Source organism: Erpetoichthys calabaricus, chromosome 16 (genome assembly GCF_900747795.2).
Source record: "Erpetoichthys calabaricus chromosome 16, fErpCal1.3, whole genome shotgun sequence".
NCBI lineage: Eukaryota > Metazoa > Chordata > Cladistia > Polypteriformes > Polypteridae > Erpetoichthys > Erpetoichthys calabaricus.
In genome coordinates this window covers 50,405,136-50,424,442 of record NC_041409.2, presented here as the reverse complement: position 1 = coordinate 50,424,442, position 19,307 = coordinate 50,405,136, and the positions used below count along the sequence as shown (strand labels likewise).

Here is a 19,307-nt window from a genome sequence, read left to right as displayed (position 1 = left end):
AAGTCCAAACTAGAGAGAACAGGAGCCTGAAATAACAACTGAGTGGCATACGCTGCAAGGAAAGAAAAAATGCCATGTGAAAAGAAGAACTGCACATCTTGATGAGGTGAGTCATTCAATAGTATCCCCCAAGGCATTTGAGAGTTAACTGTTCAGAAACGGGCAGTTATGTTAAAAAAACAAACAACAAATGGAAGGTATCAGTGAAATAAGAAACATGGAGAAGTTGAGATAATAGTTTCGTGCTTTTTAGCTTACAGTTTCACTGTCAGTTATCCATGGGATAAGATTGGTCTCAGAACTTGTCCAGTTGCTTATATCATCTGTCCAATGCTGAACAGATACAAATAGCACACATGGAACTTCTCAAAGTGAACTGGTAATAACACTGTAATGATTATCGTTGCGTTCTTCTTGGAAACAATGCCGCTCTATTATAAATGGCTGTTTCAACTGTGAACATCAGTACTGTTCTTCTCATGCCGTAGATTCAATCTACGCTAACTTCAAAACTTAAACTCCTTTCTGTCTGTTATAAGTACATAAAAAAAATGCTTGAGAGCAGAAGGCATGCAGTCTTTTATTTCATTCTTCACTACCAGAAGAAAAACTTCTTCACAAAATTTATATCAAAAGTGAAATTTTGTTTGTTCATATAAATTAACATGAGAATCATTAGCCTGTAGAAATTCAGGCCAGGGGTATAAGCAGCAGTTTCTTATTTACAGACCAGTGTATATACTGAAAATATAAAGTAAAGATTTACATCAAAAAAAAAAAAAAAATCATCAGTGCATAGGCTGTAAGGAATCTGATCAAGTCAGAACAGCTTCCAGAAACACCACTCTTAACACACTTCCTCTTACAAATGCAGCCCAAGCACCACAGATTAATAACGAAGGCAGTTTTCACCCTCTACTTTTCCAGTAAGAAGTGGCACCCCAGTTCTTGTTTAATGCTATTTGCCAAAATGTGCGATTCTCTGGTTGATTCATGCTCCCTCTTGCTCCAATAGGTTGACAGTTGCTGAGCCTGTGGTCTACGAGATGACTAGGGAGTCCCAGGTAAATATCAGTGGTAACTGAACCAATTTACATAACCTCCCTAGTTTACTGTTTGATGCAATGCTACAGAACATCACATCACAAAGTAGGCTTCTCCATCTAAAACAAGCCCCCTAAAAGGGGTGAAAACACAGGGAAAAGAAAAAAAAAAAAAAAAAAAAATCACAGCTTGAAATGACAGACCAAAAAGAGCCTCTAACACCGTGAGATGCACGGTCTTTTAAGGTGGTGTAAGAGGCACACCTTCAATTCTGTATTAGACCAAAGCCACTTATTTTCCAACCCACAGAAGATGGGAACACTTGAAACCATCTAGACTGCACACACCAACCAAAGGAAAAATATAAATCAAGTTTCCAGAATGGTTTAATCTCTTTTTGCTCCTGAGGTGATATTGAAGGCTTCCACTTCTCCAGTATTATTATTACTTTTAGTTCTGGTTTGTTAGCAGCGGTGCACTGCGAAGGGGTCTCAGTGCTATATGTAAAACTGATGAAGAGCTAATTGGTCCATGAAAGGGCGCACAAGGTTGTCAGTAGCAAAATAGAAGATGAGGCCAAAGGTGATGGAGATGGGGAGGGCAGGAAGGGCCTTCTTAAAGATTGCCAGAAGCAGCAATGTTAGGCACAGGCCCTATGAACAAAACAGAGAAAGAGGAATAAACACCAATCAGAAAACAGACTGGAGATTCAACAACCAAGAATATAGAACCTATGCATATAAACAAAATGATTATCAAAAAAATGACTGCCTGCCTAAGAGTGAAGAAGCTTGGGAAAGACAATCCAGTATATCCTTAGAAGTATGGTATAATAGGAGCAAGATGTGCAGAGAGTAATATTCCTACAGCATAATAAGCTTAAAGTCCATTGCCCAAAATACACATTTAATGGGAGATAAACTTTGAGCAACTCTGTAAGAAAAAGCACAATACAAACATCACCAACAGCCAACGCCCAAATAACTATTACCAGCAGTATGACATTCTGTACAACACAGACACATTAACAACTTAAAAGTGAGTTTGCTTTACGTGGCTGAAGGCATGCTGTGACCTGTTTATATGTTTGCAGTTTTTCCCTGTGTTTTGCAACTTTAACAAACTAAGATATAATTTTTAAAAATATATTTTCAGAACAACAAAGCAGGCCTTTTAGTTATTCTGCATTATTTATCCAACTTAATTCACATTGGCATCTGAACCCTCAGCAGCTGATGAGGTTTGAGGAATCAAACTGTTGCATAACAATCTAAAAGTTTGTCAGCAGCACTCTGCAGTGGCAAAGGCTCTTGGCACAATCTGGGATTTGCCAGAACGAGAAACAAGACGGATTGAATGACTCAATGTACATGTCTGTACTGACTCATACAACAGGTTTGGCATTTTGATTAATCTTTCTCCCCAGGCAAGAGAAAAAGGACGCCTCATTAAAAAAAAAAAAAGTAAACTAAAACTGAAGCTAGACACGTGGAGATGATAGTTATATAAGATGGCATTAAAGTATAACCTACTCTAAATATTTTCCTCATCTTGCAATGGCAAACTGCCTGTTTAAAAATTACTTTTAAGACTTTTTTTTTTTTTAAACAAATAACTGAAATTACTAGTGTACAATAGCACAGGTCACAGCATTCAATGTACTGTAGAACTATGAAAGCCATAGGTTTGCTCTCTCATTATATGATGTCTACTCCTAATTTTCTCAGTTATAATCCAATATACGATGTCTACTCCCAATTTTCTCAGTTATAATCTGAACTCCATTAGTCCTTGCCTAGCTTTCTAATTGTTGCGCTATTATCAAGTTACTGTTTGATGCAATTTAAGTAATTAACTTGTATAGTTGCAATGTTGTATAAAATAAACCATGGTCAACTACTCTGAAAATATACACTGTGTAGAAAGTGAAAATACGTACAATAAGAATGGCAACAAAGCATGCCAGAGTGGTATTCCAATCACCACTAGCTGTGGCAGAAGCTTTTCCTACTAGCACACTGTAGAAGATAAAATCCCCCAGTCCAAGCTTCACACCTCCTAAAAAAAAACCCAGAAAAACCAAGATAAAGATATGGCAAGAAACCATTGGTATGACAGAAAGCAGTTTATATTGTGTTTTAATATGTAATCATTAAAAAAAGTGTCCATTACTTGCTGATCCATATGCAAGTTACAGCCATGTTAAATTAGACAAATTGCTCAGTGATTTTCAGGTACTGACTAGTTATTAACTACATTTACATAATCTTAGAAAGTGGGGGCAGTAGTGTTGTGCTCCTGTAACCACCAATAATGTAGTCTGACTTAACCACTGTAACCACTAGTGGTGCCACTGAGGCTCCAAACCACAGAAACGGCAATATCCAATACAATTCCAGGTTCAAATAATCAATTTTTATTCGACAAAGACACCTTTTCTATAGAACATGAACAAAAATAAACCATGCACAATTCTCCTTCCTCCTCCAAGACGCGAAGCCCACTGCTTACTGACTATGACTCAACCTAAGTGAGGCAGCATGCTTCCTTTTAAGTCAGACCTAGGAATTGCTTCCGGGCTCCTGTCCAAGTACTCTGAAGCACTTCCAGGTCATATGAAAACCAGGGCAGTCCTCCCCCAAGAGCGCCCTTTGGCAGTTCACAAAGACCCCGACAGGCCTGAGTCTACGGACTTTAACTCCTATGCCACCCTGTGGGTGTCCTGATTGGGTTTAGCTCTGAGAAACACTGCCACCTGCCGTACGGGCCAATGAACTGCTCCTGGTGAGACCATTTGCCTGATTCTTCCATTATGGCCTCCTGGCTGGGTGTGAATCCTTCCTTTACCCTGGCCAGGATGCCTTCTCCTTCCCTCCTGACACCTACACCAGAGGCTCAGTCTAAAATGTCAATGACTCACCCCTCCAACAGGTTTGATTTTGTCTTTAGTTGTACAAGTTGCCTCTATGTGCATGACAGCAGACAACCAATGCATACTCTTCCGGAAGTAGAATGCATAGATGGTAGTGAGAAGAAATAAGGAATGTGGGTGTTTTGGACCTAGCAAACAGAACAGAATCCCATGTTTTATGTACGATGACAGTCTGGGAAAAGAGAAAAAGGGCTGGGATTGTGGCTGAACTTGCTATACCAGTTATTCCTTTGTACACCACTGGCTCCTTCAGGCAGCAGGTTACAGGCTGTCAGAAAAACAGGTGAGCATGATTTGGCACACTGTCCGGTAACTTAACATCCCAAGCCTTTTCTAATCATATTAATTGACATGATTAGCAACTGTAGTCATCAGGTTTGACATGCCATCGGACTAGAAGTTGTGTAACGTGACTTTGGTTTTAGGTTGCAGCCACTTTGTGGTTTCTTTTTTTATTCTTTACTACAGACTGACAATATTTAGACAAGGTTTTATTTCTATTGATTACAAATGGAAATCACAGCACTAATTTAAAACACAAGCGGAAATAAATTCAGAAGTTAAAGTCATTTTGTGTGGAAAGCTTGCAATCGAGCTCCAGCCTCACTGGGCTACATGTTTTGGGTATGTACCAAATTAACATCATTCTGGACAAGTTTTTAAATGCCTATCAGACAGATTTGGTGTCACAATCACTCCTAATCCATTAATAGCTCCCAGATGGGCTTAAAATGGAGAAGGACAAACAAACTGTAGTTGCCTTTACTACACTATTAGCACATAGACTTATCTTGCGCAACTGGAAGAATCCTAACTTGCCTCTTTTAAGTCAGTGGGTAACTGATGTTATATACTATTTGAAATTGGAAAAAATCAAATTCTCTCAGAGGATCTGTACAAAACGTTTTTAAAACTTGGCAGGATCTAAATCAATAACATTTTAGAATAAGCGTTCATACTGGGGAGAAGGACGTGTTTCCCTCTTTACTATTCTCAAAGATTTACTCTGGCTGTTGGCCTTCCTCTCTTTCTCATAGTTGGGGGTTGAACTGAATTTATTTTTGTTAAGTTTGTCTTGATTGTATGGAAAGTTACATACTTTTAATAAATGAGGAAAAAAAATCTCTACAATGAAAAATACAGCCATTACAATTTACTAATCATTTTAAAATCTGGTATAACATCAGTTTTTCCAGAGTAAATAAATCAGTAGCATGTTGTATTTATGTGTTATTATAAATTGTCAGGAAAATTAAACAAAACTAGCTATCTAGGACTATGAACACATAAAATCTTGGGGAAATGGCCATTCACATGCCCCCCTAACTGCCTGTAATGAGTTTTGGTCATACTCACTCTCTTCTGCGTCATCATTCTGATCAGCAGGAGGCCGAGAATTAGGCATCTGCTGTATTTCTCTACGTGTCTCTTCAGTCGACTCAGAGGTCCCCAGTACATCACTCTGTTCGTCAACCCATTGTGATGAAAAGCCTCCATCATCCTCCTGGCCTGTTGAAACTTTGACACAACAAATTAGTATAGAAAAGGAAATGTGAACATAGACTCCTGTGTGTAGAACAATAGAGGAAATGGCCATGGTATTTAATGAAACCATCCATCCATCCATTATCCAACCCGCTTTATCCTAACACAGGGTCATGGGGTCTGCTGGAGCCAATCCCAGCCAATACAGGGCACAAGGCAGGAACAAATCCTGGGCAGGGCGCCAGACCAGCGCAGTTAATGAAACCTTCACTGCAAAAAAGGCTGTGTTCACTGACTGAAAAACAATTCTTATCTAATGAAATACGTGAGAATTTTTTTTTCTTTCTCAAATAAAAAAGTCACTGATTAACTCTGTAAGGTTTTGTCCTATAGAATGTAGAAATTCCTACAAGTTGGATTTGCCAATTATGTACCACTTAAATTCATACATTTAGGGGTTGGAAGCTCTGTTAATAAAATGGAAATAGACACGGTTCAATTTTCCGGTTTTGACATAAAGCCATTTCTTGTCTGTATTAAAGAACTGCACACTCACTAAATGAGAAGGTATCCATGTTTGTGAAAATCTTTTTTGCTCAAAATGTTCATAACATTTATTTTTTGTCAGCCATTCATTTTGCAAACATTAATAAGACAACTTGGTGATTTTGTTAGCTTGAGCAAACAAAAATAAGCAAGACTCACCCTGAGAATCTGGTGCTGCCAGCCTAGGAGTCTGCTTTTTCTGGGATTCAGCATCTCCATCAGCCATGCCTACCAACCACACCATTGTAGCTAATGGGGGGAAAAAAAAAAAAATCAGCAATGGTATAGCGATCAGTAGTCAGTCCACCTCTATAGGATTTCTCTCTTTGGGTCTAAAAATAATTCTTTTATATTTCAACTCTGTCAGTGCTCAAGGGTTTACTTCAACAATCTATGTCACACACAGAACAGTAACAGTAGGATATTCAGCTAGAGACATCTTCCACCACAAAACAGGTTTCAGTAGAAATGCACCAAGTTTATGGCCACCAAAAATTAGTCAAAAAAAGCAAAAAAGCATATTTGTTATTCAACAGAATGACTAACAATGCAAATATTTTTGACCAAAATGTGTGATGCTCTTTTTGTTCTCTAGCACTCGTTAGGGGGGAATACTTTTAAACTGCACCTCCTGTTCTATACAGAATAAGCAACATGTCACAGCGCATTGCTTTGTGGGGCATCAATGTCATATATAGATGAATGTATATGGGTTGTTTATAATGAGGAGCAAACATTCATGGCATACTTAGAAAAAACACATTTTTAGAACAGCAAATGGACAAAGGAAAAAGAAGGAGAAGGGATCATACCAGAACAAAATAAACAGAGATGCAAAGCAACACAATTCAAACAAGTTGAATTTAGAATTTTCCAAAGAATGAACAAAGCAAACCGAATAGCTTACTCCACTCATATTTTATTTATTTACAGTTCAACGTCTGTATGTGCAGGTTCTACACACATGGATTACACCAACTGCAGATGAAAGATACTGTAACTCAAAAAAAAAAAAAAAAAAAAATCCAGAAAGTTTGAAAAAGCAAAACTTGAATTTGCAGCATGGTAATCAAAATACTAGACAAGAAAACATGAACTCATTGGAAAAACATTTGTGTGAAGTGTCACTACTCACACCTATACAATCCAACATTAAAATTACACCATGATCGCCAAATGTTCAGATTAATGGCGAGAAATTGCCAAAACTCTGGGAAAAGATGTAAGTATGTGCAGGCAAAAATGGAAATAACTGCAAGATTGATAACTGATATGGGCCTGCACCTGTGAAGTGTGACACGGTGCTATACACAGAATGCTTGAAGTACAAACAAAACCGGGTGTGCATCCTCTGTGTGCTACAGCTGTGTCTGCAGCTGCCTGTGCCAGAGTATAAATTGGTCTCGGAAGGGAACGTAAAGTGCATTCTCTCAATGATGAAATATCAATCTTATTTTGAAAAATGGCATGTTGCTTGTCGAAGTGTGACTTATATGTAAGAACACATCAAGCACAAAAAAGCAGAAAGAAGCTTACCGGGGACAGTTCAGAGGGATCACAACAAAGCAACTGGGGCCCACTTCATGCAGTGCAAAGGATACCCCTTACCTCTCATAGAGGGCTTCTGATTGTTTGCCTGAAGTCTTAGTTACAGAGTATACAAGGTGGCTAGCCTTCTACCTATTTCACCTTTATTAACAGACTCTGTATTGTTTTTTTCGATTTTGCTTTCTTCAACTATAACAGACATCTCCTATCATACTTTTATGCTTGGACAACACTTACAAGAGTAAATGAGAGCTGGAAATATTGGCTCATTCCTCTCTTGGGCAGTCTCTACCAGCATTCGGAGCGGACCCTTCGGGCAAAGCACAGCAACAAGATCTAAAAATGGGGAAGCAAAAGAAAATTAAAAATTAATATGACATAAGGAACTGATAACCCTGTGTTTGGCATGACTATAGTAGATCATACAGAAATGAGAAGTAAAAAAAAAATGTTATTAGATTTATTACAGTTGTTTCTGTTGTGCTCTTAACTCAAGCTTTATTAGCTCATTTAAAACCCTTTTCATATGCCAAATCTGGAAAATTAACTACGAACTTAAAAGTTTTTTTTTTTTTTTTTAAACAAAGGTTAATCTGTCATTCTGTAACAAACAAAACATGAGAGTGTGAATAGGAAGCACAGAACATCAAAACCAAATACAGGTTGTAAGAAGAATGAGTCAGAGACATCATAAAGAGTTGGGGTAGCCACCCGTATAATATATTCTCGGCTGCAAAATTGCTTTTTTAGTAGCACGATGTGCTTAGGTCGAGTCCAGAACATAACTGCCTGTACTGAGGCAAGATGGCCTGGAAGGGAAATGACGTCATCGGTGCAGGAACTGGGAGTGGCATCCTCGTGCCCGGAAGTGACGTCATCCTTGGGGCCGGCAACCATACACATATATAGATAGACGCCGCATTCACTGTGTTGCCCAGTCGACACGATACGTCAGCGCATATGCCATATTGCAAGTGGCAAAAGTGCCATTTAAACTAATACAGGTAAAACGTGGAAACCGGGTTTTCTGATGAAAAAACAAATAACATTTAAAACAGTATCGTTTGCATACAACAGATTTTGACGAATCATTTAAATGCAATTATTTATATCCATTTATACACTAATGACAATTATTAAATAATTATTATTATTAAATAATTCCTCCCATAAAAGTAACATTTCTCGGACTGCCTTCTTCCATTTCCGAAACATTTCTAGACTTTGTCCTGTTCTTATGCAACACAGTACTGAAGATTTGGTTAATGCCCTAGTCGCCTCACGTATAGATTACTGTAATGCTATTCTATCTGGCATCCCACAAAAACTTATCCATCGCTTACAACTTCTTCAAAGTTCTGCTGGCCAGGATAATAACCTGTTCTAAATCCACTGAACATATTACACCTATTCTCTCTCTACTTCACTGGCTCCCTGTTAACTACAGAATACAATACAAAATACTGCTCTTAACATTTAAAGCTCTCCACAACCTCACTGATCTCCAACAGACTTACACTGCCTCTCGCTCACTCAGATCCTCATCTGCAGCTCAACTTTCTGTACCGCACATCAAACTCTGCTTTATGAGAGCTCGGGCATCTCTCATAGTGGTCCTCAACTCTGGAATTCTCTTCCCTCTCATATACGTCAGCTCGATTCAATAACACATTTTAAAACTACCCTCAAAACTTATCTTTTCAAACTGGCATACCAATTGTAAATTTTGCACTGTTACTGCCAGTTATCTTTGTTTCTTTCTTTTAACAGTGAAATGATAAACTCAATGACAAAAAAAACAATTTTACTGTATACAAATTGGCTTAATAATTTCTGAAAACATTTCACTCATTCCTCTCTCAATCTCTCTCTCCTTAAATATATACAGGATAGGATCCAAAATCCATGAAACAGAACTGTCTTACATTGCTTTTTCTGTGTGTTGCCACTCTGTAATTTGAGAGTATTCAGTCTGGCAATACGGTGCAGCCTTAGTTTGTGGAAGTCAGACACAGACACAACTAAAGACATGAGCATAAAATGATGGTTGTCAATTTCAAACTGTTTCCTCAATGTGCTCCTTGAGAAAAAACACATCATCTGAACCAATCTCAGCCCGAACAAACTGATTGATCAAAGATACACTGACAGCTTGCCCTAATGTTGACTGTCGGATAACACGTTCAGCTACTTTGACCACCTTGACTGTACCCTCAGAAGGAATCATCAAACCTCACTTTGTTTTTTTAATGTGAGCAAGTGGTAGCTTTGATCATGTGATGCCAGTACAGTATCTGTTACCAAACTAGCACGGCACACATCACAGGATAGCTTTCTCAAAATCCCGTCTAAGGGCTATCTCCCACTGCGCTTCCTGAGGTGGATTTCTTTGGGAAACTTTCAAAAATTGAGAAATGTTAACAGCTAACAACAATCTACATAGCTAGTGACTAAATACATTTAGCCAAAACGTTGTTTGGAGGCTCACTTGAGCACATATATTGCGTAGCTTTGCTAGCTGAGCTTGGTGTAGCTAAAGTTAAGATTATAAAACAGGATTTTCTAATGGCCAAATATAACCAAAACAATTGTTCAGATTACAGGGATTACATTTCATAGGTAAAGCTGGTTTGGAGTATACAGCGGTTTGTACAATCCCAAGCAGCACATGCGTGAGGCATCTTTATCCATTACTTCACTCCACAGCAGTGCCACTCGCAATATGGCGACGACGTTGACGTACGATGCTGCTGGTCATGAGGTGTCTAGGAATTCTACGTCTATGCCGGCAGCAGGGATTTCCCGGGAAAGGTCTGCAAGGGACTGAGAGAGATAGTCAGTACACTTAATGTCGGTGGCTACACTTTCTGTGTCCATTTCAGAAACCCTGCAACAGGTTGTCTCAGAGTCTGTTGTGAAGTTTCCAGTCTCAGGCAGTCTAAGCAAGTGTGTAGGTGTGACATCATACTCGCAGCCAATTTTTGAGTCAGTGGTCCACTTAGGTATTTGTCTCATGTTCTCAAAGTTTTATTTAAGATAAACAAAAAAAAGTGAGAAACTACGTCAGTTTTTGCTGAAAGAAAAACAATCTTGGAAAAAGTTGATCCTGGAATGCAGAAAAATGATGTGGCGAAAGCATTTTGGAATCGTGCCTTCATGTTCATCTAACGACTCATTTCCATTCTGTATTTTCATACCTGTATTTCCAAAAAAAAAATATATACATCTAAAGTCTTGTTTTCAGTCTGTTCTGTGTTTGTGCCTGTACCTAATCTCATTTTTATGCCTGTATTTTATTAAAAAAAAAAAAGTTACATCTAAAGTTTTTCAAGGATAATATAGGTATTTTATTACTGTATATTTTTCCATATGTTCGTTATAAAATTTCCTTTATAAAGAAATATTTTTATAGTCCCGTGAGTTTCGTTATAACAGGATTTCACCTGTAAAAGGTATAGAAAGAGTTTCAGCTCATAAGCTATTGCATTTTTTACTATTTTGGAGAGCTGGACAAATCTTGGTTTCCAACTAGATGTCTGTTCCACTCCTCATAGGTTTACTGGCTGTCAAGCACAAATGTTCCTTTGCAACCAGTGAAAGTAGGCATGAACAGTGGGCACTAGACTCAATTTTGTACTTTCCTGGCTTTGATGAAAAGTTGCTCACTTATTTTTTATTACCTATTCGATCAATAAATACTTTCCAAAAAGACAACCTCGCAAAATACCTTACTAACGAAAACATGGAGCTATTGATGCACAGGATATTAATAATTGTATTATTACTTAAATAAATATTGACTCAACTTTGCGCACAAATACCATCCCACATGCCCCCGCAATTTAAAGTTAAGTTCCTGGGATAGCCTGTATATGTGAAAGGACTTAAAGTGCTGTACAATATCATATTCTAATATTCTAATTATTCAGAACCTTTGCAAACTGTTAATGTTTGCGGACTGGGGAGTATTCAGCTCAAATCAGTCTTCAAATACATACTTTAGAGCAATCAAGCTCAATAAAGAATGTTATTTGACTACTATAATGAAAAAAAAAATCAGTTTGGTTTAATGTTATGAACTTAGGGCCAGACTTTCTGTATTTTGTGTACCCAGATACAGCTAACATCCACTGCCTGAGAATTAAAACAGGGCTATTAAAGCCATGTAGCAGCAGTGCTAACCACTTTACCACTATGTACCCAAAGCAATTTCTAAAATGGCACAATAAAACATATTACTAAAGAAGTTCTTTAATTTTTTGAAAAGATATTTATTATCACAGCTGGCAAAGGCAGCTGTAGTTTCCAGATTATCTCAAACAGAAACTGCAAGCAACTTCAAGAGAATGATTTGAAAAAAGTGACATCTAATGGAAAGTATAAGTTACTGCATCAAATCATGTAGTTGCTGTTAACGACTGTCAACTTCAAATTTATCAGGCACTGGTCCAAACTCCAAGGTAAATGTTTTTGTTCCTAAATTTACTTGTTTATAAATGTCTATTGTCCATAAAAAGGTAAATAAAAACTATATCAATAAGCTAATCCTCTTTAATAAAACCCCTGTGTGCGTCCAGTGTTCGTGTGTGTCTTCTGGTGAAGTGCGCATGCGCAGGGCACAGTGCGACGCTTCAAAGCAGATGTTTCAAAGGACGCCTGACACATCACACAAGACAGAGAGAGCGGGACCTATGAAATATCGCGCGACCAATCCAATTGGCTTTCGGAAAATGAGGTAAGACCTAAAACATAAAACATCAAAAATCCAATTGGGTACTGAGACGCGGAGACCAGCTTCCCCATTGTTGTGTTCACTCTGAGGATGTCAGATTTGCGATTAAGAAGCTTGGTCCGGTCAAGTGTCAGTCGTTGAAGGGGTTTTCCTAAACATACGAATTTTCATGATATTACAATATGATGACTTTTAAAAGTAGATTTATTTTCGCGCACATTACATCAGTTGCTGGGGAGAATCTGCTGATTGCCCACTGTTGTGACAGAAAATTAAAAGCATATTACAGATAGCAAAGCCAGTATTACTGTCAGAGAAAATTACAGGCATTTTATGGAAAAAATTTAATGAGGTAAAAGGTCCCTTGCCATTAGTAGGCAAACCTACTAATGTTTATCGACTACTGTTCTAGCGCCCGTTATTGTAACGAGCTTAATGTCTAGTTGGTTTATATTCTTTTAAGGTTTTACTAAAAAAATAAAGCATTGCAATCCACATAGTAACTAGTAAACAGCAACCAGGCTGCATCATATATGTATGTAATAGCCAGGGTTCTTTGAAAGGCTGCAAACATACTACAACAACATTTATTTATATAGCACATTTTCATACAAATAGTAGCAAGAAAAATAAAAGACAAAATAAGAAATGAAAATAAGACAGCATTAGTTAACATAGAAAAGGAGTAAGGTCCGATGGCCAGAAAAAACAAACCAAAAAAAAAAACTCCAGACGGCTGGAGAAAAAAATAAAATCTGCACGGGTTCCAGGCCACGAGACCGCCCAGTCCCCTCTGGGCATTCTACCTAACATAAATGAAATAGTCCTCTTTGTAGTTAGGGTTCTCAGAGTCACTTGATGCTGATGGTCATACAGACTTCTGGCTTTTAATTCATCCATCATTGCTATGCTAGCTGGTTAAATGTCTGAGGAATTTGCCCAGGAATTAGAGCACTGGAAGCTTCTGGCTAGGCTTATAAAAGCCATAGTAGTAACTGCTCACCTTGACAGAAAAGGTACTCAAAAGAGCACTATAAGAATACCAGATGGTCAAAACTGAGCAGTCCGTAAGTTTACATTCATTATTGTCAGGTGAGACATGAACCTCAAATAGCATTAGTGTCAAGCAGTCCCATACTTACCATACACTGAAATAACAGCTAAAATTAACCAAGCGGTCCACTCGGGCAGGTACTTGATGAAGACAAGGGCCATGAGAGCACTGATCATGATCAGATAGGCTTGCTGGAGGCGCAGAGGCCCCTTCCAGTGTATACAGATCATCCCAACAACACCAAAATTCCAGATAATCAGAGTCAATGTAATGTAGTCCATTCCCACATTGTATGTCTTAAAGACCTCCCTAACAGAGATGGGGAGAGAGGGGAAAAGAAAAGTCAGAGAGGCAACTGGGCAATCATATTAATCATAGTCACGCTTTCAAGTCTAACTCCTTTCAGCCAGGCAGGGCTCTTTGAAACTTAGTTATTCCCAAAGCACCCAAATTTCAATTTGTTTTTAACTTTCCCGGTCAAGAAAACCTTTACAAGTACAGCTCAATATTTCAACTTTTACCATTCATTTTGTCTTGTCCATGTGGACAACACATCCATGGGAGTTTAATTAACGTATGCGTCCATAGTACATCATGTTGCACTTGATATGACAAAGATCTATGTTGGCAGGGTCTCTGTATAACTCCTTCCATCCAGAGTAAGGCACCTCACATTATCTCATGCATGGGGTTCCGTTACACATTTGATTAACTGAAACGTGTTTCTAAACTGTGGCAATAACACAGATACAACTGTGACATGTTACCAGAAGATACATTCTGTATTCCTGAAAGGGAGAATAAAACAACCCAGGAAGGAATCTGATTTTGTACAAGCAGAGTGCAAATTACTGCATAGTTGCTATGTAAATTACAGTGGCTTGGCTACTTTCTATAACGTTTTCCCCCACTGTTAAATGTAGTTTGATGTGCTTAATCATTTCCAATTTGTCACTGGTTCGACACACGCTATTTAAATATTATGTAGCAGATGAATTAAATAATTTCAATAATTTTTTTAACCATAATTCTACAACAGTTATTAGGCAGAAGCCAACCTGCTTCTTATTCAAAAGTTTGATAATTACTGCCGGATATTAAAAAATAAAAATACTGTTCATCAACACCCTTGGGGTTTTTGCTGCTCTTTGTGATATTAAATTTGAACTTAATGAAACTACAATTTGTCAAAATAAAGCTTGAACATAAAAATAATTTGAGCTAAAGGTGCAAATGTTTTGTCTACTTTTAAGGCAAATACTTCAACTTGAGCACCTTCAGAAAATATATTTTTTCACTAGGCCTGAGTTTTACTAATAAACCTAATGCAGGAAATAACATCCATCCATCATCCAACCCGCTGTATCCTAACACAGGGTCACAGGGGTCTGCTAGAGCCAATCCCAGCCAGCACAGGGCGCAAGGCAGGAAACAAATCCCGGGCAGGGCGCCAGCCCACCACATAACACACACACCAAGTACACACTAGGGACAATTTAGGATCGCCAATGCACCTAATCTGCATGTCTTTGGACTGTGGGAGGAAACCCACACAGACACGGGGAGAACATGCAAACTCCACACTGGGAGGACCCTGGACATGAACCCAGGTCTCCCTACTGCGAAGCAGCAGCGCTACCGCTGCACCACCATAGGAAATAAGAGCAATTCTATATTACCTTGAGACATGACAAACAGCCTGAAAAAAAGACTAGACAATGCAGCAAGGAAACTGAGTGCAAGCCAAGTAACAAACATGATTACACCTTGCCCACAGTGGTGCCCGGAATGGGGTGGTACCCACCCAGGACGCCCGAGAAGACCGGAGGAGGGCTTGTGCCTCCTCCAGACCTCGAGGGGGCGACCGCCCTGGGGTCCACGGGTACAGAACTGGGAAGCTCGACCCTGTAGGGGCCCGTGGTCACCACCAGGGGGCACCCCAATACCTAGAGGACCCTGGACCTCAGCACTTCCGCCACACCAGGAAGTGCTGGGTGGAAGAGGAACAGGGACACCCGGAGTGCCTCCGGGGATACAGCCGGCACTTCCGCCACACAGGGGCGTGTCGGTGGGAGATTGCCGGGGACGCACCTGGAGCACATCCGGGTGCTTATTTAAAGGGGCCGCATCCCTTCAGAGAGGGACTTGAGTCAGGTGGAAGAGCGGACAAGGTCTCTGGAGGAGAGAAGGAGGCGGTCTGAAGACAGAGAGAAGGCATTGTGTTGGCCAAGGACTGTGGGGTATTGGGGTTTGTGAGTAGTGAATTTGTGCAATGGAGACCCTAAATAAACGTGTGTGGGGTAAATCTAACGTGTCTGCCTGTCTGTGTCCAGGTCATATTCCACAATGGCGCGCAACGTGGGGCCCTCCGTTTGTTCCAAGACGGGGACCCCAAAACAAATATTTTGTGGACAGCCCGGAGCAGCAGGCACCCCCGCACACGTTCTGAGGGTGCGGAGTGCTCACGAGAAGACGAGAAAACCCCCAGATCGCCACCGGAAAGCGGTCGGATTCCTACCTAGTGCGGAAAAGCGTCGACGGGCGTTGCAGGGGAGCAGCGGGCTCCTAGGAGTGTGCTGCCGATGAAAGCGTCTGGGATGGCACCTCAGTCAGATGGGATCTGGGAACCACGGTACCTCCGTGCCGGCAGCGAGCCTGGGAGGGCTGCGCTTGTTTTATGTTTAGCAGGCAGGGGCTGCCTGGGTCCCCACGGATCGCAGACACACGCCGAACCGTGGCGCTTTGTGGATGCGGCAGCGGCAGGGAAAGCTGCCATGAAGGAGACACTGCAACCCGAACAGCCAGCATGGCGTCGCACCAGGAGGGAGAGAGCCAAGATGGCTGCGGACCGGAAGTCCCTCCCTGAAACAGGCACGGGGTTGGACGGTGTCTTGAATGCCCGACAATGAATGTATAGAGGCGGGACCAAGGAATGTCCATCTTGTGCCAGGGAGAGACCAGATTGGGCTGGAGGAGCCTCAGAGGAAGCAGTCGGTGAAGATGACTGACAACCCGGTAAGTCAATCATCGGCTGACTTTCTGTGCTTGTCCCTAATGCAGGTGCTAAGTTCCCTCCGTGCGAAGTTGCAGGAGGTGAAGGGGAAGGCGGTCACGTCGGTGATGTCAGAACGACGCGACGCTGGAGTCTTCGGCCGGAGAGGTACTGCGGAGACGGGGAGTAAAGCAGACTCCATACAGCATAAAGGAGGTCCCACTAAAAGTGCTGTGAACCTCGTGATTGGAATCAAGTAGGGGGATCTCCCACAGTTGACGCGACGTTGAGTGCTGTGTGCGAGGGGAGAGACAGCGGGAGGGTTGGCAGGACGTGGGCTGATGAGTGCCCTGGGTCCTAGCGCCCTACGCCCCAGCCTGCAACAGTCTCACGTCACTCTGTAGGGATGCAAACCGGACAGGGTCTGTACCTTTCCCGTAGGCAGACTCAAATCGTTATAGCGTCCCAGAATAAAGGGAGGAATCGAAGGGAGAAAGCTGGTTCCTCCGATAAGGGACGACGTGAGGCAGGATGCTCACGTCCGGAGAAGGGCCGCCCTCTGTGGGCGCAGAGGGAAACCCCATGGCAGGCTGAGGTGACAGGCGCGCATGCGGTCCTGTCCGATATCCCAACACGGGGGGCACGGAGGTCACGAAAGGGGGGCCGAGGTGGCAAGCACCGGGGTGCCGGTCAAAAGGGGGAACGTTGCCCCTATTTAAGGAAGAGGGGCGCTGAGTGGCGGCGTCAGGGCAACGTCTCCGCCCCTTGTTCTGTTTTCTATTTTTCAGGATCGGGCCCTGGAGTGGAGCGTGTCGGTTTCCCGCCGAGGAAGACCTGCCCTCGCGGGACGGGCCGCTGGCCCCTAGGTGTCTCAGCTTGTGGTGGGGTACTGTGGTGCCCGGATGGGGGTGGTACCCACCCGGGACGCCAGAGAAGACCGGAGGAGGGCTTGTGCCTCCTCCAGACCTCGAGGGGGTGACCGCCCTGGGGGCCACGGGTACAGAGTTGGGAAGCTCGACCCTGTAGGGGCCCGTGGTCACCCCAATACCTGGAGGACCCTGGACCTCAGCACTTCCGCCACATCAGGAAGTGCTGGGGGGAAGAGGAACAGGGACACCCGGAGTGCCTCCGAGGATACAGCCGGCACTTCCGCCACACAGGGGCATGTCGGTGGGAGATTGCCGGGGACGCACCTGGAGCACATCCGGGTACTTATTTAAAGGGGCCGCCTCCCTGCAGAGAGGGACTTGGGTTGGGTGGAAGAGCGGACAAGGTCTCTGGAGGAGAGAAGGAGGCGGTCTGAAGACAGAGAGATGGCATTTTGTTGGCCAAGGACTGTGGGGTATTAGGGTTTGTGAGTAGTGAATTTGTGTAATGGAGACCCTAAATAAACGTGTGTGGGGTAAATCTAACGTGTCTGCCCATCTGTGTCCAGGTCATATTCCACACCACTTATTCAGAAAACAGTTTCTAATCCAAATTTAAAGGAGTACAAATGTGCACTATTTGTCTCTCATGAAAGTTAAAAAACAATTACTGAGAAACATCATTTTAAGCTTCTCCTTATTTATAACAGTCTCACACTCACAAACAGCGGCTTACTTGATGCCTGCAACTCCCACAGAAAGACATGTTTAGGTTAAAGCAATTCATTTTAGATAGAATAGGCAAAGGTATATTGTGAGTATACAAGGACAATTTCATAGTTAATTTGTAGCACTGTAATACAAATGGCTAACAACAGTTAAAGATTTTAGCGTTAAATTACATATCATGTGATCTTTATTAAAAAAAAAAAATCTGCTTATTCACACACTTTTTATCTAATATAATGAAGACCAGAAAGTATACTAACGTAGGAAGTTTTAAATAAAATGTAGAAATCAGGAACGGGCAAATATTTTTTATGGCAATATATATCTACAGGTAATGTTTTTTATCTACTCACAAAAACAAGCTATAATATTTCATGGCATTCAATACCAAACACAGGTTTCTGTCATTTATAATATGCATCAACTAAACTAAGTTTTCTTCTTAACCAAAAAATTGAATTTGCAGGTTTAACGTTAACCTAGGCACACTTCAGTTCTGATGTAGAACAGCACCGTTAAAGAAAAAAAAAATTAAGGACATTGACTCAGGTGCAGGGTAAATATTCTACTTTCCTATAAATCAGTACAGTAATAAAACCTGCTATTTTACATATAATACTTTGAAATGCAATGTCCTATATGAAAATTTAATAATGTTAGAACTTTTTTTTTTTTTTTTTTTTAACAGTCCATTGTTGATAACACTAACAGTTCATTATTTCATTACAGACCACATCAACAAAATTTCAAAATGGGATTCCATGTTTCATTTCCTACTTTAGAACATAAAGCAGAGACTAAGTAATCAATTTTCATTAAAAATGAGTTTCAGTTGATTTTCAAATTAAAACTAAATTTCAAAAAAAATGGTTACATCTAAAATACAGTTTAGAGGAATTAATGTGTGCACCAGAAAATAAAACACAAGATATGTACAAAAATTCATTAGCTCAGCCCACAAGGCAAGAACCAAGAGGTAAAGCACTTAGGTGCCAATTCATGAATCAAAGAAGCACAATATCTGTGTGGCCACCTAGTTATTCTGGTATCTGTCATTACAGGTCAATATATTAATATCATACCTCATGTATGCCTTGAGCTAAACATTGTCAGTAATTCGGGTAGTTATAGTAATCTAGAGAATTACATTTTTGAATAGAAGTGATGACCTCTGTGACACGAGCTAAACATACACATCATTAAAACGTTATAGCACAAAAGAACAGATGGTAGTGCGCACACACACTATAAGGCAGAAGTGGATCACACTATAGCTTTTGCTATAAAGTCAGATAAAGTCAGCCAAATTGTGTTTACAATTATAAAATAAAAATGCAAAAGAAAAAATATTCTTTGGCTATGCTGAACAAAATTCTTAC

At 40.7% G+C, this 19,307-nt stretch overlaps 1 protein-coding gene across 3 annotated transcripts in view; it reads right to left on the bottom strand.

Annotated features, from left to right (window-relative positions):
* Nucleotides 1-562: 562 nt before the first annotated feature.
* The window catches only part of psen1 (presenilin 1), a 46,387-nt gene continuing 27,642 nt past the window's right edge, over nt 563-19,307 (bottom strand). For 2 of the 3 annotated variants that reach the window (XM_028821528.2, XM_028821529.2), the window contains 6 exons: nt 13,430-13,650; nt 7,793-7,891; nt 6,167-6,256; nt 5,333-5,494; nt 2,984-3,102; nt 563-1,697 (listed from right to left, as the gene is read on the bottom strand). In XM_028821528.2, the coding sequence (XP_028677361.1) occupies nt 1,542-1,697; nt 2,984-3,102; nt 5,333-5,494; nt 6,167-6,256; nt 7,793-7,891; nt 13,430-13,650 (847 nt within the window). In that variant the 3' untranslated portion in view covers nt 563-1,541. The remainder of the gene's footprint in view (nt 1,698-2,983; nt 3,103-5,332; nt 5,495-6,166; nt 6,257-7,792; nt 7,892-13,429; nt 13,651-19,307) is intronic. The other variant, XM_051919922.1, reaches the window with a different exon arrangement.